The sequence below is a fragment of the Saccopteryx leptura genome, chromosome 5 (genome assembly GCF_036850995.1).
Source record: "Saccopteryx leptura isolate mSacLep1 chromosome 5, mSacLep1_pri_phased_curated, whole genome shotgun sequence".
Classification (NCBI taxonomy): domain Eukaryota; kingdom Metazoa; phylum Chordata; class Mammalia; order Chiroptera; family Emballonuridae; genus Saccopteryx; species Saccopteryx leptura.
The window spans coordinates 201,331,651-201,353,035 of NC_089507.1; the positions used below are offsets into that span (position 1 = coordinate 201,331,651).

A 21,385-nucleotide genomic window follows, 5' to 3' on the forward strand; every position below is an offset into this window, starting at 1 on the left:
TCTATAGTTCTGAGACACAGCCATCTTTCACCTCCAGCTCCACCGGACCCATCTTCTTGATGCTGGAGTGAGTCTTTCAGAAGTGGTAAGTCTAGCCCTCCTTTCTGGGTGGGTGTGGGTATGCATAGGTGCACAGAGGGGTCCCACAGGTGCCTTTCTGCTGAAAAGTGAAAGAGCAGCTGTCAAATCAGGGACCAAAAATTGTATGTGAAGAAGCAGGGGCCCTTAGCTCTGCAGCTCTCCACAAGCTGGTTTAAAAGCACAAACTGCTAAGGGAACATCTCAGGCCTGCTACCTTCATCATCTAACAGCCCAATGCCCCAGCATCATGGCAGTGTTTGGCTGAGGGCCTGTGGGTTCAAGGAAGGTGATGAGATAGTTATTGGAGAGGACAGTCCCAGAGACAAATTATTTTTTTGCATCCCTGCCAGGGCCAGGTCCTCCAGAGCCATTCAGAAACTCTCCTAGGTCCCGTATGTTATGACTGCCTCATCTTGCCAAGCCTTTTTGCCATGTGAAGCATGAGCTGAGCCATAAGAAACCACAAAGATAACCGACGACCCACAGGTTTATCCAGTCTCTTGGCAGAAGAAATATTGCACTGGACAGTTTCAGAGGGTTTAAGTTAAGAAGGAAGCGTACTGTATGGTTTCACATGCTTTCATGAAAAGGTCTCATCTGAAAACTAACCCTAAATAAAAAAATCAAGGGAGGTGATGTTAACTGTAAAAGCTGTTATTTTCTATATGTGATACATAATAGAGAAAAATGAGATTGAAGTATGTGCACGGTTTATAAAGACTAGTCTGGGATTCTACAATAAATCACAGCAAAATTAGCATGTGATAATTCTGCCACAACACTTAACTTAGAAAATCTCTAAAAGATATATTTATTTAAAAAACAGGAGACTCTGGTAGGATATTCAGTTGTAGACAAGAAGCAAAAACCCTAGTCAAAAGCAGAATAAACAAACAAACAAAAACCATGGTAACCATGGAAAAAACAGGCCAATGCCTGGGGACCCCATAAGAAAACAAGAGGTGATAATGGAGAAATAGCCAGGCCCAAGAAGTGTCCCTGGGAGCCATCATGACTATCCAGCCCCAGCAACTCCAGCCTAATCCTAATCATATTACAACTCTGATCTGACCCTAGCATACTGGAATCCATCCTCCCTCCATAATCCATGGGAGTCACTACCCCCTAGCTGGAACCCAGAATGGTTTCTATTTGTGAAATCACGATTATATGTAATGTTAAATATTATATGTAGTAATCATTATCATATATAATAATTCTATGGGGAAATTTCATATTATCTTAATATATTAAATATGTCCATGGGTGAGCTTGGAAATTAACCACCATTCATAACACTGATTCTATAGAAAAATACATTCAGAGCCTCAGACAAACCAACTTTCAAACTTCTGAAGGAGACACATTTGTGTATTAGGAACTGTCTGTACTCTCTGACTGCATACTAGCCAAAAAAGTCCATCTCAACATTGTTCCTGTGAACTGACCCAAGTAAGATTTAAGGGACACTCTGAGTAGTAATACTCTTTGAGCCTCACAAGCCAGGTACTCTGTGACACATATGACTAGCCATGGCTTTTAACCAAAGCCTATGGATTTTAAAAGGACTATAAGAGGATACTAAAAAACAAACAAAAAACAAAACCCATGAACACAAAATTTTGCCACAAACTGACCCTGTCAGTTTTACAGGCTATTGTAGTTAGTTTTCCAGCGATTACTAACATCACTCAACTTGCTTAAGCATATGCTTCTATCTTCCATCCTCTTCAACTGGCATTAGGACAGGCATGGTCAACATATGGCCCACGGGCCAGATCTGGCCCGCAATTAAATTTTTAATATTCTCCACTATTTTAAATCTCAGTTACTCCAAAGCGGAAGCGTCTTTGATTATTGGAAATCGAGATATTTAAGATAGTGATACGCGGAAAAGAATTCCGCGTGTGACTAATCTAGGGTTAACTTCCAATAACTGGTCGAATGGATTTGCAATACTTCTTTATTTAAAAAAAAAATTCCACTATAAAGATTTACAACTTTTGTACTCGTCTGTACTCGGTATGAACTGTTTGACGTTTAGCGGCGATGTGAAACCCACATTCTTTTAGGTGGAGTTTGCCAGTGCGCACCCAAGGTCAAATAATTCATTATTTTTGTGGTCAAGTGTGCTGAATCAAGTGGCATTGTAGCATAGACAATAGCTGCAGTTGATAACTGAAAATGTGTCCAGGCTGTTTGTAAAACGAAAAATTGTTTTATTTGTGATATAACCCCTTCAAGCTCATTCTATTAATTAAATATTGTTTCGATTTACTGCGATAGTTTGGATATTTATACAGTATGTATAAATATTAAATATTAAAACAATTTTTATTAAAATATTGTATATTAAAATTTTTTTACTCACATTTATTCATAAACAAATTATATAATAAAATTTTGTTTACTTAAACGAATCGTTTTTGTATTTAACATTTTTAACTTTAATATTTCCTTCAGCCCGTGAAAAATGTTTTCTTTCTAATCTGGCCTGGGGGCAAAAACTGTTGGCCATGCCTGCATTAGGAGAGTATACCTATACCATTAAATACCAAGGTAGAAAGAACTACAGACAGAGAGCAGAAGCAGCAGTTTATTGCTAGTTTGCAGTTTGTCAAATGTCACGAGGTACACAGGGAGGGAACCCACAGAGTTTGGTTACCATGTCTATAGCCAACACCACATGCTCTGTATCCTTATAGGGAAGTAGCCCCAAGATCCAACATGTGGGTAATTGCTAGTGGTGGTTGTGGTAGCTATGGGGGTAGAGGGTGATGAGGAGGGGAATCAAGTAAGGGGAAAACTGTGAGTGGGGACTCAGTAACACACTGACTACAACATGGGGATGAAATAAGTATTCCTGAACCCAACACACTACAATACAAAGTATTACTTCCCACATAATCTTCAACATCTTTTCTAAGACTCTGGCCAACAACCCTGTCTCTTTCAAGCTTTATTTCTACTTTGTTCTCAACTGCTCTACCTCTGTCCTTCAATCTTATTAAAATGCATTTTTATGTTTAAATGATCTCAGTAAGTAACGCTGAGGATTCAGAACCACTGCTCTGACATAAAATGTCTATACTGCTTAGACTCAGTTACCCCGATGAAAGGCAATCCTGGGCCTTTAGGAAAGCAGCACATCTGCAGGAAAGTGCACTGGACAAGGAAGAAAAGGATTCCCTTCTGGTCACAGGTCTGCACTGGGGCTACTTCATCATGGTGGGTCTCCGTTCTTCTGAAAAACCATCCTTGCCCCAAGTCACTTACCACAATGACCAGTCTTCAAAATAGGTAACAAAAAAGTGCTCTGCAAATTGTGAAACTAATTGTGCTTTTATTCTAAATTCAATTACATTCACATAAAAATTCCAGTTTAAAAAACTAAAAAAAAAAAAACAGAAAGCCAAACTAACCCTAAATAGCCCTTCTTCACCAGACTAGACATGCCATTCCGCTCCAAGATATAAAGCCAAGCTTGCCAAGGCAAGAACAAGGCTTCTACATTTATTTTTACTCTTCTCCTCCTCCTCCATTCAAAAAACACTCATTTTGTAAGGTCCAGAAGATGAGGGAAAAGTTGAAACCCATGAATAATGGGATAATCTCCAGGACTGAACCAAGGATAATATATTAAGGAAAAAAAGTTTAAAACGATGCTTTAGTTTCAGATGGAAATGCTTCACCTGCCCAGATTTTTTTTTTCTTTTTTTTTTGCTGCTGTGAATTTTTTGGCAAGATCAAAATCTCAGGAAATTCCAAACAAATGAAACTCTAAAGGCAAATTAGAAAAAAGGACCTAACGTTAGAGCCCAAACATGCTCCTCCTGTTCTTGTCGGGTTCTTCACTTTTAGAGAGGATCACCAAACCAACCACAAAATCATATGCTAACAAGAGCTTTTGCTTCCTGCAAGTTGACAGCTCTCTGGCTTTGAATAAAGGCCTCCATTTCCTGTAAGCATTGGTCAGTCCTAGCTACCAAACCTATGAAGTTTGAATAAAAAGACTCTCATACTACTGACTCTCTCATACTTGGCCAGCACACTGGAACACAAGCGCTAAGAAACCACAGGGAAATTGCCCTTCCAGAGTGGTATAGTCTGTGCACAGCACAGAGACAGGACCAGCTGGGGAAGACAAGGATGAATTCCAGATGAGATTTAGTTCCATCATATACACCTAGGATTAGGCCCACTGAAATGAAGTCCAACTACATACAAGGCACCCAAAGGAGACACCGAGAATCATACACCAAGTTCTTGCTCAGAAGGGGTTTCTAATCTCACTAGGGAGGTATGCCACATAGAGAAAATTAATATAAAGGGCAACAGAAAAAGCAAAGTGTGTGCTAAACTGATGGTGAGTCAGTATCACGTTGCGCACAATACCATAAACTTTATGCCTCCCTATCCATCAGTTTCCAGTTCATGAACCTTCCAAATAACATAGCTCATCTCTTCATTCAGGAGCTACTTATTAGGTCCTTTCTATATGCTGGGTACTAAGAGACACACATCACTGAAATGAAAGCAGTCCTGCCCCTTCTAAGCCTTGATGGTTACTTGACAACAGGCAAGAAAACAGATTATTAGAGAACAATGGATATAATTACGGTATAATCACACAAAGTGCTATGGAAGGGGGAAGTACAGGAGCCAAGGGAGGACCGAAAAGAGGCACCAAATTTGGACCTGGGGAAAGAGGAAATCAGAGAAATCCTCTTCAAAAAGGATGCCTAAAATGTGACTGGAAGACAAGAATTAGTGAGGTAGAATATTCCAGGCAGAGGAAAGAGAATATGCAAAGGCTCTGTGAGAGACAGAGAGCATTGCCATTTCAGAACTAAAGGTGCTTTTGAAAGCTGTACCAGAGTGCAGGCATGTGTGTGTGCATGCTCTGAATTCAAGGGCCATCACTACCTCCTGGGTGAATAAATGAGACAGCTGAGGAAGAACAGAGGGGAAAGAAGCAGCATGGGGAGACCCTCAATAAAGTGAGTCAGGACTAGCTAGAGAAAGAAGAGCTATAAAAGGAAGAAAAAGAAAAGAGTTAAGGAAACTGGGATTATAAGACATTGAGGAAGCAAACAAAGGTCAACCATGTTAAATGGTGCTATGGTCAGGATGCAAAACATCTTACTGGATAAACAACAAGGAAGCTAATAGTGACCTGTCAAGAATTATTTTAGTGGCTTGGTAGGGTGGAGCCTAACTTACCTGGGTGAAGAGTGACTGGAGGTAAACAATAGACACAGTGACCTATTTATTTCAAACATTTCAACTAGAGAAGGAAAGGATACAGCAGTGGCTTAAGGGAGAGCTGCAGCTGGAAGCCTGAGAAAGCTTAAATGGTCCAAGTAAATTGGCAATTGAGAAGGAGGGCTAAGGAGACACACCTAAAAGAGTCTCTTAGGGCCTGACCAGGCGGTGGCGCAGTGGATAGAGCGTCAGACTGGGATGCGGAGGACTCAGGTTCGAGACCCCGAGGTCCCCAGTTTGAGCGGGCTCATCTGGTTTGAGCAAAAAGCTCACCAGCTTGGATGCAAGGCCCTTGGCTCAAGCAAGGGGTTACTCGGCCTGCTGAAGGCCCACGGTCAGGGCACATATGGGAAAGTGGTCAATGAATAACTAAGGTGTTGCAACTGACTCTCGCTCTGTCTCTGAAAAAATAAATAAATAATTTAAAAAAAAGTCTCTTAGGTGACTATGCCTTGAGCAGCAGGTGAGGTGGGAAGGTTTCAAGAGCACAGATATAAGGGCTGCCTTAGGAACAAAGGCTTCTTTTCCCTTGCAAGAGAAATGAGGCAGAAAGGATGGCAGGCAGGTAAGCCTTAGACATAATGGCCAGAACTGAGGGAGAAAGACCTGAGGTTAAAGACTGGAATTCCAGTGGATCAAGCTACAAAAGTGGGACTTAGGAGCCTGGGCCCAGGAAGAGAAAGGCAGGTGGCTGGCCTGGTACAGAGCTAGAGTTGGTCAAGTATGCCAGTGGCGAGAAGATGGGCAAGGGGCTAGGAGTGTTGGAGAGGCAGCATTTCAAGTGACAGACCGTAGCCTTACCTGCATAAGGTAAGAAGTAGATTCTGGGTCAGGGAAGGAGCAACTGGAAATCTGAGAAAACTCAGAGGAGGGAAAGTCACTGAGAGGGCGTTTGGGGGCACACAAGGCCATGATTGGAGAGCAGACGGGCTGAGCCCAAAGATCTGTCAAAGGTAGAAAAGATCCCAAGGCCAGGAAGGAAATGGCAGGAAAGGGACATGAAATTCTCAGGGTGAGGGAGTACGGTCGGTTGCCTGAATGAACACTAACAAGGCCCAGGGGTGACAGCAGCTTTGACACAGAAGACACCTGCAAGCCAGGTAAATTATGGCGAGAAGGGAGAGATGCAGAGGGGCTCACTTAAAATACAACTAGCATAATATAGGCAAGTAATTAAATAATTCCCCAATATAGCACTTAACTGACTAGGAGAGCTTGATGGAATCTTCTCTACGATATATACACACCCATATCTTTAACTCTCTCCTCCAACCCCAAGTGTTTTCACTTTCCTCAGCAAATTTTAAGACAAAGCATAAGCAATGAACTGGGGGTCCTAGCCACAGTGTGGATTTCTATTCTACAGAGGATGACTTTTTAAAATTTTTTATTCACACCTGTCTTAAAACAATTGCTTTCCCCTGCAATATTTAGGCCATTTAATGGCTATGTTTTAGTGAATCTGTTGAGAGGCTTGTGAATTACTGTTTTTCTATTCTACACACCTACTTCTGCTATGTATGTTCTATTGTATCCACCCAGTGACATATAAATGATTCCAAAATAAAACTAGGCCCTGGCCGGTTGGCTCAGTGGTAGAGCGTCAGCCTGGTGTGCAGAGGTCCCGGGTTCGATTCCCGGCCAGGGCACAGAGGAGAGGCGCCCATCTGCTTCTCCACCCCTCCCCCTCTCCTTCCTCTCTGTCTCTCTCTTCCCCTCCCACAGCGAGGCTCCATTGGAGCAAGGACGGCCCGGGCACTGGGGATGGCTCCTTGGCCTCTGCCCCAGGCGCTAGAGTGGCTCTGGTCGCAACAGAGCGACGCCCGGGAGGGGCAGAGCATCGCCCCCTGGTGGGCAGAGCGTCGCCCCCTGGTGGGCGTGCCAGGTGGATCCCAGTCGGGCGCATGCGGAGGGGAGTCTGTCTGACTGTCTCTCCCGTTTCCAGCTTCGGAAAAATACAAAAAAAAACCCCCAAAAAAACTAGGAGGAAAAACCCACACTTAATCATCCTCCCCCCACCAATAAAAGAAAAATAGTTAAAGGTTCTTTTATTCTGTTTATTCTATTGTCAACTTTAGGACTACTTCCATACATAATCTTCATAGCCAGCATTAGAAGAAGGAAAAAAGAGAAGATGATTTCACAACTTCTACAGTTTGCAGATAATCCAATCCTGACTGCTTCTATATGGCAAGGAAAGAGTTTAGTAAATACGTGAATGGAAAACAAGCAATAATCAGTAAATCATTTAGAATTCTCAAGATGATAATTTTGTGTTTAAATCAATCATAAAGTCACAATTTGTAATGACATCCAAAATTTTAAAATGTCTAAAACTTAAAGCCTATCATGTAACCATTAAAAATAGGATATTATCAGTAAACTTAAGTTATTTTACAAGGTACTTCACTTGAAAGAGTCACTCAAACAAAGCTATCTGTGTATGAAGAACTGCTAATAAATAGATCACATAATGGGATAAGCCAGCCAGTATCATTAAAAATATCCTTGAAAATTCACAATGAATAAATGAGACCTTTATTCTCATAGTGTCAGCTGCAAATCAGGGGACTAGCCTCATATTTTAAATTTATTCTCAATGAGTTTGGCTTCTACTGAATAAGATTCTTTTTAAAAATACTTTGTATATTAAATATATTATAATTCTGCTTTTTGAACAGGCTAGCTAGAGTATCTGCAAACATATTTAAGAAAAATAAAACTCTTTAAACAAAAGTTATCAGTTCACTGCAATAAATACTGTAAGACTTGCCTACTAAGTGCAATGCACCTTGGTACTATGAGGTAATGCCACAATGTAACCTCTACTACTACATATCACCCTTCTTAGAAGGGGTCAGAGGCCACCATCATACTCAAGGTGAGAAATAACTGCAGAGAAAATAGCAAAGAAGGGAGAAAGAGAAATATATACACATACATGCAGGGGTGGGCAAAAGTAGGTTAACAGTTATTTGCATGGAAAATAATACAAAAATTAATAAATGATATAAGAATAAACTCTGATTTGCATACTCACAAGTGTAAACCTACTTTTGCCCCACCCCCACCCCCAGAGCGTGTGCACATATGAATTTGAGAGGGGAGAGGGAATGATGGGAGGAGAAGGGTTAAGACAGAAGAAAATTAAATATGCTCCTATGCTTTCAAGCTTAAGTAATATAACATTTAATATGAACAGAAAAGGGTAAGGAGAAGCAAGCCCCAGATTAGGAGTCCGGAGACCACATGGGGCTTACCACTACCTGGAATCTTCATGCAGATATTCTTTTCTAGCACAGAGCCTGGTACCTAGTAGTAGCTACTCATGTATTTGTTAAATGAAGGGACTCTGCCTGCAAGGAACTTACAATCTAGAATAGAAGAGGAAATGAAGGATAGATGAAATGCTTTATGGAGAAGTTGGTCTTCAGTTACTGATTTTAACTTCATATATACAAAAAAGTATAAAGTGGCTATGCCATCATACCACATGATTCAGGAATGCTAGAATACCAAGCTGGTTTTGTACTTTTGAGATTCAGTTTTGGGGAGGAAGGTACAAAACTTAGAACAAAGACCTTCATTGTTTCATAATAGTAAAATATCCTCCTAAACTATTTATTGCTGGTTCTAATATGTCATTATATAACATACATCTATGAAATAATACATGTTCAAGGAGCAAAAAAAAAAGCACATCCTACAATATTCTACTTCTTTTTATTTATTTTTTTAGAGAGAGAGAAAGAGAGGGACAGACCGAAAGGGAGAGATAAGAAGCATCAACTCATAGTTATAGCACCTTAGTTATTTATTGATTGCTTTTTCATATGTGCCTTGTCCGGGGGGGCTCCAGCTGAGCCAGTGACCCCTTGCTCAAGCCAGCGACCTTTGGGCTCAAGCCAGTGACCATGGAGTCATGTTGATGATCCCACGCTCAAGCTGGTGACCCCACACTCAAAATGGATGAGCCCGCACTCAAGCCGGTGACCTTGGGGTTTTGAACCTGGGTCTACACCATCCCAGGCCAACATTCTATCCATTGCACCATCACATGGTCAAGCTATCATTTATTCTTGATAGAAATAGTAAGATAGAGAAACCATTTAATCATGAGCCCAGGCAGATGACAAATAGTATTATTCCTAAGCACAAAGCAAGTCATTAAAAACACTACTTATTAGATTTCTCAGTATAAGTATATTTAGACAAGTCATTCCTTTTTATCAATTCCCACAGGAACCACCCAATTCAATTTCCAAGTTGGTTATCAAAAATAGTTCATGGAAATAACTGAACATGCGACAAAAATACCATCATACTCAGTTGCCCAAGGTGGAAAAAAATTGTGGCAGCTTCCTACTTCCTCAAAATGGCAGAAGGTATCTAAGGATGAGGAGAGAAAGGGGAAGAGTAGGAAGGAAGGAAGCAACTGGGCTATGATTTTACCCTGGAGTTTAATGTCAAGGGTGCTCTCTCAGGCATTTTCACCTTAGCCACCAAACTTTTAACTCTAGCTAGTTTAGCTTTGCTTTGATTTTATATAATGATAGTACCAACTACTTATGTGGCTCAACAGCTTTTTAAAATTATCTTAAATCTAACATTAATATCAAATTCCAAAAAATAAACAAAAAACTCAGCCTGGAGTAGAGGTTGCAAACTCCAGTGCATCTAAAGGCTGGCTAGCACACATAAGCGAGGACAATGTGACTTACCACGGAACTGTAAACTAAAGAACACACATGCATCCCCCAACTCAGTAGACGACTGCCAAGGGGGACCCAGACAGTGTGGTTTTCAGGTTTTTTAAGAAAAGCCATAAGTCTAGATTTGTACACAATTTCTCCTGATTTATAAACAATGGCCCAAAAATAAACTCTTCTTTTTATTAAAACACTATGTGGACCAAGCAAAATATGACTGCAGGTAGCCAATTTGTGCTATCTAGGTAAGAGGTAAAAAAAACTACGCAAAGGTCAAAATCTACAAACTATCCCCTCCTTTGTCCTAGTAAATCAGAGAGGCTTAGCACAATTCTTCATCTCTCTTTGCAGCTGTGTTTCAAGGTGAACCCCTAAAGCTGGCTTCAGGATGCGGAGACCTCAGACAGAGAACATCCAAGCTCTGACACCTAATTGTCCTCCTAAAACATTTCCTTTTATAAAAGACGAATTTACGGTGTATATAATAAATGGCACTGCAGGCAAAGCACTTTGTACATTGCCTGGGGCACATAAAAAATTCAATAAATGTTAGCTATTAGCCCTGGCCGGTTGGCTCAGTGGTAGAGCGTCGGCCTGGCGTGCAGAAGTCCCGGGTTCGATTCCCGGCCAGGGCACACAGGAGAAGCGCCCATCTGCTTCTCCACTCTCCCCCTCTCCTTCCTCTCTGTCTCTCTCTTCCCCTCTTGCAGCCGAGGCTCCATTGGAGCGAGGATGGCCGGGGCGCTGGGGATGGCTCCTTGGCCTCTGCCCCAGGCGCTAGAGTGGCTCTGGTCGCGACAGAGCAACGCCCCGGAGGGGCAGAGCATCGCCCCCTGGTGGGCGTGCCGGGTGGATCCCGGTTGGGCGCATGCGGGAGTCTGTCTGACTGTCTCTCCTCATTTCCAGCTTCAGAAAAATACAAAAAAAAAAAAAAAAAAATGTTAGCTATTATATTGAGTTTTATTATGAATGAAGATAGAACATGGATCAGACTGTCCATTTCTCCCTTAAACAAAAGTTTTTGAACAAATTACAAAACCCAATTATCCCGTTTAGACATGAGAAATATTTCAAAGGGAACTGCATTCACCAATGTGGTATCTGGTGATTGTATAAAATAATCTAATTTATGTCTTCACAGGGTATTTTGCTATTTTTAAGAACATAATAATGGATTTTTAAAGTTTTGAGTTAATATGAAATTTTAAAGTTCTGTCCCATATTAAATAAGGGGGATCATAAAATATGCAGATCTAGCTTGAGTTAGACATGAAGCCCATTTTTTTCCAAAAAGGTTGCCCCACTTTCCTGGCTCCTCACGTGACCATATAGTTGCAGAATGTTAGATCTGAATCATGCTATAAGGCTGTCTGGTCCAATCACTACATTGTATAGACCCTGCAGGTAACTCTTTCAGGTCCCACAACAGTCAAAGGCAGACTAAAGCCCCAGTCCTCTTTTCCCATTACCTCACAAGTTCCTGGAGGCATGTATGTTTGAGGTGGTTGGTTAAGGGTAGCAGGGCAGCTTGGGACTACAACTTTGAAACAGAGCTGTTCTCTGTGAAACCAGTAACCGGTACTGCATACAGACATAAACCCTAGCCCTTAGGAGCAAAATGTTAAGGGGCAGGGTGGAAAGGTTTCCTATACACAGATCAAAACCTTGCTTCAACACACCTCAGGTTGATGGGAATCTTGTTTAAATTCCTCTAATGTTGACTACGCCTTTTTAGCCACTAGCTTGGAACAAGAGTTCCAAACCTCTCTGAAAGAATTTATTGTACTTTATTTACTGGGAAAGTAGTCACTAAGCAAAGGAACCAATGATTTTCAAATAATGTATTATGCTTCAAGCTGTCCAACTTTCAAAGCACTGAGAAGTATTTTTTGAAATGTAGCCTAAATAGAGAATATAGATTGTGTCCTACATTCAAAATGTGTCTTTCTAGAAAGCACCTTTTAATGTCAAAGGATATAAAGCAAGCTGTGAATAGGAGACTAAAATTAGCTCAAACCACAAATAACCTAACATACTTATCACTTCCTTATGATCAACCTACAAAAATCAAACACTAAAGGCATTTACAAAACTAAAGGTGCGGTGTCAGTTAATCCTTTAACTTCAGCTGCATCTTTTCTTCCTTATAAAATGGACCTGGCATGTAAACATTACCAAAATATGACATTTTATTAATTTGAAGGCAAGTGTAAGGGAAACCATTAGAGCGAAGTTTTGCCCTGTGAATAAAACATCATGTTCCGTGCAGTTCTTAAGTGGTTAGAATGGTAACCACCTCCTCAAACTGAAGATAGGAAATTTTAGATGATGGACCACACCCATCTCCAGCTGTGTTTCACACTGAACACTAGGGACATACCGGACTCCTTTAAACCAAAGCTTGCCTCCATCTCCTACAGCCATTTATTTCCTACTTTCAAAAGCAACACCTTCGAATGAACAAAGTCTGTTGGGAAACACAAAAGCTTGTTGTCACCAAGTAGTGGACAACTTGCAAAAGGATGTTTGATTGACAAATATGCAGTCATGGAAAAAAAAATTTGTTCAACTTGAACTACTTTTACAGAGATTCTCTCTGCATAGTAACCAAGTTTTCTGGGGAAGATTCAAGCTTACAAGGGATGGAAACAAGTGCTGAAACAAAGATGAGTATAGAACCTATCAACTGCCACAGTAGACTGTATTGTTACTCAAACTCTCAAAAGCAATCTTATTAGCAGGAAGAAAAATAAAGGAAAGTAGCAGACCTGGACAGTTATTTGTAGCGAGAACAGATGAAATGAAACACTGCTAATGACACAAATATTCCCAGGGTATATCATGTCAGAACATGAAGAATATTTAAATATTCTTAGAAATGGTACCTCGATAGGTACATAAAGGACCCATTTCCTTGTGAACCCAGCATCACAGGATGTGGATTCCCAAGGACTATTCAAGGGGTATATGGTCCAGCTGATCCTTATGTGTGGCTAAATCATCTGGTGTACCAATGGTTGTTCCAGAAATGTGGCTCTGTGCCTGTAAACCCCATGTGGCTTAATGCAACTTCCTGATCTTGCACCATTCTGTTTCACCCCACCTCCAAGGTCGATCCTAAAGACTCTGTCAACAGGGAGGTGGTGTCCAGGTAGTAGAGAACAATAATGCTCTTACCCCTAAGATGCTCTTAAAATACAGGGCCCAAATCAGAGTGATAGCAACAAAGCACAACAATGTCAACAAAAACCAAAACAAAATCTCCTCCCCCCCAAAAAAGACCACTGGGTATCTTCTCAGGACCCCTTCTTTCTGTGCAAAAGGGAGCCACACAAATATCTGTGATCCTGTGAAGGCATATTTTGCCTTTATCTTTGCAGAAGCAAACTAAACCTTGACTATTTGAATAGCGAGGCAACACAAAATCCAAAGGGATAAATATAACAACGACCAATGTTTAACCATCAGGGAATGTAAAGCTAATTTACCATATTATGCTAAATGCAGCCTGCCTATTTGTTCTCTTAAGTGAAGCTATATTCAGAATTGATTTCATCTGCAGACGTTTCTAAGTAAGCCCATGTTCTTAAGAGAGCTCCAACTATCCGGAATAATTACTGTACTTGATGTCCACTTTCCTGTAAGCGATTCACAATAGTGTACAATACTCCAAGTTAATCAGTACTCATCAGAATAAAAACCAGCTAAGCTGTCTGCTGGAACTCAGCATGGCAATTTTTAAGAGATTTTTCAAGGGGAAGAGAAGCATCAATAAGAGATCCACGAAGAAAGAAAAAAAAGGGTAGAGAAATTTCATAACAGAGTAATGAAGATAAGGAAAATTTTCCTTCTCTAATCACTAACAAATAAATTCTTAAAATACAATTTGGAAACCTAGCTTTGCTATGCTCATCTTAATCTTTGCAAGTGGTGTTGCTCACCCACAAAAGCCACATACACAGCTGAGGCTTTTCCTTCTTCATCTATAAAGAAAACATGCCTCATTCAGTCTTTGGGAAGAAACCTCTGCAGTAAACGAGAAGAAACCCACCCAAGATACAGACCACTGGGCCCAAAGGTTTCCGTCAACAGTGGTTCAGCCTCAATAAGGATTTAAGAGATTCCTGGCACAATACTAGATTAACAGTAGTAAGGAATACTTATGTTCTCCAAGGAAAATGCAAGCCTCAAGTGTCACTTTGCTAATAAGTCATGTTGACTTTTTGAGTCCATACTAAAGAACTAACTTCTGGAAGCACCAATTCTAAGTACCATGGTATACCATAAAACTCTATGGCAGGGGTCCCCAAACTACGGCCCGCGGGCCGCATGCGGCCCCCCGAGGCCATTTATCCGGCCCCCGCTGCACTTCTGGAAGGGGCACCTCTTTCATTGGTGGTCAGTGAGAAGAGCATAGTTCCCATTGAAATACTGGTCAGTTTGTTGATTTAAATTTACTTGTTCTTTATTTTAAATATTGTATTTGTTCCCGTTTTGTTTTTTTACTTTAAAATAAGATATGTGCAGTGTACGTAGGGATTTGTTCATAGTTTTTTTTATAGTCCGGCCCTCCAACGGTCTGAGAGTCAGTGAACTGGCCCCCTGTGTAAAAAGTTTGGGGACCCCTGCTCTATGGCCTTGGTAGAAACATAAGCATTCACAACTTCTAATTGAATCATGTTACTTATTTTTAAAAAATCATTTATCAGTTGTTTGCAGTGTGACTTGTACTGCATCACAAAGATCAACTGATGGGGGGGTTAATCTTTTCTTTGGCTATTTATTTTGAGAAAAGAAATTTTTCCATGTCACATGGTCTTGTTTCCAGTGTTCAGACATTCAAAATTTACAAACTGTCAGAGACTCATGATAATGTCAAGCAGCTCTGAAAAAAGAGAGGGCAGCAGCTAGTAAACTGGGAAGCCCACTTCCACACAAAGTAAAGCATTATTTCTAAAATGCTGGAGACTTAGGTACTTTCTTCTAAAACATGGCAGATATGTAAACTATCACACTATTCAAATGAAGTTTAGACCAGATGTTGGTTTCTTAAAAAAATTACAACATAAAGGGCAGCTACTCTTCATGTACCTAGCTAGGGCTGAAGCTTTCGTAAATTCTCAAGAATCAGTTCCTCTATCTTTACAGGAAAAACCACTCAATTGCTACTTAAGAGAAAAAAAATAACTCATGTGTCAGAGCTACTCATTTTCCCACATTACTAAATCAAATGAACCCTACTTATTAAGAATGTTTAATTTAATACCTCTTGGGGGAAAAAGTCAATTCTTTTGAGTCCTTAACTGTACTTGCAAACTCCTATAAAGTTTTGAGCCTAACTATACTCACTGACACCTATACACCTCACAAAACTGAGCAACCACTGCAGTGTTTTACAAGGATTATTTCAGGAACACTAAATTTTCTTTGTGAGCATATTAAAGACTTTTATTACTTGAAGTGAACTTGGTGATCAGTCCAGGATAACTTTACAAAGGAAGGGACCTACTCAGCATTGTTAGTTTTAAAGCTAAGACACTCTACCAAAAGACTTAACTACTCTCTTGTCCTGAAGGGTGATCTGATCAAAGGCCATAAATGTTAGCCTTTACCATTTATACTTTGAAAAAAATCAAAGCCTTTGTAGAGTTGTTACTTTATGGGGAACTATATTTTATATTCCACAATCAAAAGACATTTTACAAACCAACTACATGCAAAGCCCTTCTAGAAGGCATGTGAAATAAGTCAAGAGTGATGAAGACAAAGTAGAGTAATTCAACAATTCTTAGACATATATCACCTGCAAACTGCCTATTGAGTTAGCCTCAGGCCAAGTATAAATGTGTTGTTAAATTTAAAGTTCATGTGAAACAAACTGGCAATATCAACTTCTACTGGGTAAGAATTCAAGCCTTTATTCCAAGTCACCAAGTGGGCAATACTAAATTCCCTCATCAGGCCATGGCTCACAATGTGGTAGTTTTCTCAAAGAGTGGCCTTTGCTATTAGTACTACCTACCATTCCCTCCTCTCCTAGAATGAGAGTTGAGAACCACGTCCTGTTCGTCTTTCTGTTATGAGGGCCTAGCAAAGTGCTGACAATCAATTCAATTCCAGCATTTGTTAGGCACTTATTTTGTCCTGTTTGCAGAAGACACCAAGTGAATGAGAAAGATGGACTAGCAGACCTCAGGAAGCTTGGATCTTGGAGAAGATAGATGATCTGGATCTAAAGGAACAGCTCCCATGAGAACTGGCCTTCAGAAGAGATAAGTATGAAGCTGTATGGAAATGCACAGGTGAGAAAGCCAAGATCTGGTGTGAAGAGACACACATCTGAGTGGGAAAGGCAGGCCAGACAAAGTGTTGAGCCAATGTGTAGAGGAATAAAATAGAAAGATAAGTTTGGAGAACTCTTCACCTTCTAGCACGGCTAGGAGAAGGTACATGGGAGGGGATGGCTGGGACCTGGCTGCCATGCTAAGGAATTTGGACCTTACAGGGATTATGAAAGCATTAGAAGTAGTAAAACAGAGGAGTGAGTGACAGGCTCATGTCTGTTTTTAACACAGTTACTAGTGATAAAGTGAAGAATATACATGGCAGGGTAGGGGGAGATGTGGACAGACCTTGAGGAACCATATTAATATACAACTGGTTTCACTCATTTCTAGAGTAAAACTAGAAACAACTGTAATATTATAGGCAAAATTTGAAAACCTAGACCACTGGGTGGTAGAAAGAATGCTCTAGTGACCAATCAACAAGATGTGGTAGAGGGAATCAAGAACTAGTCCAAAATCCCCAGCATTCCTGATACTCAAAACACACACCAGTGCCTGGTACCAACCATGCTGTCTTGGAAACAATGACCCAGCTAGACTTTCCATTTTCCAGAACATGCCCAGCCTATCTGTCAGAATTAGTTTACCATGAATGAATGAACACTAACACTATAGGGAGGAATGCCAGAGTGTGCAAAATACATATGGGTTCTAGTGGGCTTAAGAAAAAGTACCTGTAATTAAAAGCACATCATAGGAAAAAATTTCTGCAATCTAAAAGATCAGGGGGAAAAAAGGAAAGAAAAGAAAAAGAAAGAAAAGGCACAGTCATTATTCTAACAGTTTATTCTCTGAAAAACCCCCTACAGAAAATTTCATATTCGTTTCTATCATAAATTCAGTATATATTCAATCACATTAGTCAATACCAGGTATTTTAATAGGTTTTGGGGAACTATTCATGCTAAAATGCAAAATGCAGTGGGAAAGCCATGAAGCCCAACAGCAGATAACTGGCAACTAAAAACCATTTGCATTACCATTATCCCCCACCTGACCGGTGTTTATGTACTTCCAAAAGTTCCCAAGTATTCCTATAAATATGCCAGTGATGTCAAACAAATAATGATAACAGAAAGTTCCCTCTACTATTACTCCTTGTGCTCCCAGTTAATTTAATATGAACCCTGACAATTACAAAGGCCTTTACACCATTTCCAAAGTGGTGATCAAACACCTAAATTTAGTTCACTCAAACCAGGGCGAAACAAGAACATTTAGATCTAATGGGTCACTCAAGATGACTAGAACTTCCCAATCTCTCTATGTCATTTCCGTTTATCTTTTTTTTTTTAAGTGAAGTGAGTCATAGGGTATAGATTTTTCTACTCTTCACAAGATACAGTTTTTCTCTGAAGAGAATGGTATTTAAATAAACATTACTGGGAAATTTTAATATTCATCTTGGATGGTAACAACATAAGCTGTAATATAATAGTGAAGAGTTTTAGTGAACTAATGTTATAACATGGCTTTAACCTAGATAGGCATTAGATCGTATTTCATAATAAAAGCAGTTATAAAAACAAATGTCAGTTGGAAGAGTGGCCCATTTCACTTGCCTGCCTCTAACATGGAATAAATATTGCCTTCAAGTCACAAGCTATGGTTGCCATTTCCTTTATATGAAATAATCAAATCATTCACATCAAAAAGCAGTGAACAGTGTCAGAGAAATCAAAGAATTTAGAGATGAGAGAAAGAACAAAACACCTGACCCAAACCTTAAAACTACAGATGGAGGGCAGCTTGATCAGCTATTTTCATTCATTCAAGCTCTGTCTTCCCTCATCATAGCTTCAAAAACCAATCCCTTTGTTCTGTCTCCTCTTGGATGGCCAGACCAATTAAACTCTAAACTCACTAAATATTACTTCCACTTTTCAAATCAAGCATGTGATCATTTAAATGATAGAAAACAATTTTTAAAGCTATCTACATATGCTATCAAAGCTGACTTTTTATAGACCTAAATGCTTATTTGTGTCTGTGCTATTTATTAGCACTAACAATTAGAAACACGGGTATGCTCACTTTGTCAGGTTAAGCTTGCAGAGAATCTTGGCCTGACACTATTAGTTTTCTAAGCTACCACATTTCTCAGCATTCAAGTCTAGTTTTTACCCTTTTTGTTCATTGCTACCAAGTTTTGCATCTTTTTGTGCTAGTGTTAGTAGTGTTGTGAGAAATAATTGCTGCCTTGTTTACAAAATTTTAAGCAGAAATTATATATTTTTGGCCACAACAAATGAAGAAGCTCAAAATACTTTGTACAAGGCTACCCTCATTGTGACACGGTACAAATTGTTAATTTTTTAACTTCCATTTCCTCCCAATCTGAAACACATTTCTTTGAATTCCTGAAAATTAATGGTTTCGGTAAACTGACAAATACTTTGGAAATTTTGCCGTTTTCAACTCAAGGTCATCTGAACTCTATGTTTTTTAAAATGCCATACTGCCCAATAAAGAGCCACTTTTCAACTCAAAAAAGGAGAAGAGCTTCTAATTTCAATTTCAGAAAAGAAAAATACCTGTGAGGTAGAGGTGAGAAAGCCCGTATGGGACAACTCTCTAAGATCAAACGAAACAATCTCCAGGAATGTGGCAGTCCGTTAGGAGCTCAGGGAAACTCAATATATAATCTTGAATAAGACTTGGAGTTCAAATGCGGTAGGGAAACTTAAGAACAATGAAGGAAATTAAAGACGAACACACTCCAAGCTATGGCCTAAAACAGTAAGGAGAGAAATTCAAACAAGAACTTTTCAGAAAAGGAATTTGTTGTTACCAACTCAGTTTCGGTATAAGATTTTCCCCAATGCCTCCTGGAGGCCACCTTCACTTGTGATGGGGTATAACATAAAATCCGACAGTTCAGAGCTACAATTTTTCATTTAGAGCCACTTTAAACTCCACTGCATTAAATTTGACATGTCTACACATTCTCAGTCGCTAGTGGAATTCATTCAATTATTTAAGACAGACTAGACACAGGATACAAGTTGTATATATTTACCAATCATACTTATACAGATTACAGTGGTTATAAATATTAGTCTACCAATAACTAATCGACTTCTATTCCAAGTAAAAAGAAGCCTGTCAAGTAAGTCTGATGCAAATCGACATGAAACCAAGCCTGCCAAAAAAAGGCTCGTTAGTCAAGCATACCCAAGAATCGCTTAAAGCTTTTTTCCCTTTTAAGTGGAGCTCAAAATAGATGTTAATACTACCAGCTGATGGATCTCACAATTTTCCTTTTGAGCCCCTAAGCTGGACACAGAAGAAACTGCCTTCTCCCTTTACACAAGTAACAAAATCTCTCTATTCTGTACATTGTTTATTTTAAAATACCGTGTGGTTTTGGTTAATCCTCACAACCCCCGCAATGACATTTAATCAGGAGCACATATTTTCTTTAGAGGGTTTAGCTGCTTGTGAAGGCAGACCGTTCCGTGTTTTTAATGTTTTAGAGATGTCAGAAACCTTACCTTCCTAACTTTTCTCATAACCCACAAGTAGAGGACTAAAGACCTGAGCATCTCAGTCAGGACCAAAGGCCAAGATGCTATTTCGGAGGAGGTAAAACCGTTAACTGTCCCTGGTTCCTGCCTGAAAGGGTAACATTTTGGCCCCAGTGAAGTGGGTACCTCGGCCTTTCTGGCTGGAAATATCTTTAGCCTGAGGTTTCCAGGGCTTGCTGCTTCTCCTCATCCAGCTCATCTGCCCAAATGTCTCTTGCTCTGACAGACCTTCCCCGACCCCCTTCTCTGCGATGGCCCACCTTCCGTTACAATGTTTTGTTTTCTTCTTCACAGCACCTGCCACTAACTGAAATCACTGGCTTGTGTGTCTGCCCGCCCTGTTCGACTCCAAGCTCCACGAGGGATAAAGGCTTGTCTGTCTCGTTCAGGAAACACGACCTCCAGCGCCTAAGCAGTGCTTCGCACAGAACAGGCACGTCAATTCCTATCCACTAAATGAATGAACAGGAAGGGGGAAGGCGACTGTCATCCTTGGGACTCCCGACGCACGCAGAGCAGGGCAAAGGAAATGTGAAGGAGGGAGGGGGAGTAACCCTTTCCCCCAGGGAGACAAAGGAAGAGAGGCTGAGGTGGTCCAGCCGAGAAAAGGAAGTGGTGGGGGTGTTCTATCAACCCCAGGGGACAAAGAGTAAATGAGAAGGGGGGCGGGGTCGGGCTGCAAGGGATTCGCGCTGAAGGCATAGACCCCAGGCCTCCGGGCTTGAGAGGTCACCGGGCTGGAGGATGTGAGGTGAGGGAATCTAAGGGGAGTGCGAGGTTTGGGACGGACGAAGGCCGGCCCGAGGGACAAAGAGAGAGGGGGCCGGCCTCTGCCGCCGTCGGATCGAATCCTCAAGCAGTAGGGCCGAGGCGGAGGTCGTGACACAAAGGGGCAACACGGCCCGAGGTTCTAAGGGGAAGGTTCACGCGGCCTAAGAGAAGGGCCTGCCGCGCTCCGGGGCGCTCCCGCACCTGGTAAATGGCCGCCCAACTCCCGGCCTTGTCGATCTGCTCGAACTCCTTTTCCATCTCCATGACGGGCCAGAGCGGCTGCTGCACCTCCTCCTCGGCCCACTGAGCCGTCTGCCGCTCTAGGCCGCGTCGCGCACTCAGCCGGGAGTACCGCTGCAAGCCTCGACTCCCGCCGCTACCGCCGCCCTAGCCGCTGCTTCTTCATGTCAACCCGGCAACCGGAAGTACGCACCGCGCTGCCACGGGCTCCGCCCCTCAAGCCAATGAGAGCTCGAGAATGCCGCCCAGCATTTCCGAGGGGCGGAGCCAGGGGCGGTACTTAGGGAAGTGGCCTCAGCCCCGCGAGAGGTCTTGCAGTGCACGCTCCCTCCTCCCCTCCTAGACTCCGAGCTTGGGCGTGGCGCGCCCCCGTTACCTAGGCGACTCCGGGAGCCCCGCCCAGGGCGCATGGGTTTGCAAAGCCTGCGCGGATCGTGAGATCAAA

The 21,385-nt window shown here is 41.3% G+C and overlaps 1 protein-coding gene across 1 annotated transcript in view; it reads right to left on the reverse strand.

Annotated features, from left to right (window-relative positions):
- PTPN1 (protein tyrosine phosphatase non-receptor type 1) overlaps positions 1-21,117 on the reverse strand; it is a 62,674-nt gene extending 41,557 nt beyond the window's left edge. The window contains exon 1 of the mRNA XM_066387511.1: positions 20,902-21,117. Within this exon, the coding sequence (XP_066243608.1) occupies positions 20,902-20,964 (63 nt within the window). The 5' untranslated portion in view covers positions 20,965-21,117. The remainder of the gene's footprint in view (positions 1-20,901) is intronic.
- Positions 21,118-21,385: the final 268 nt, after the last annotated feature.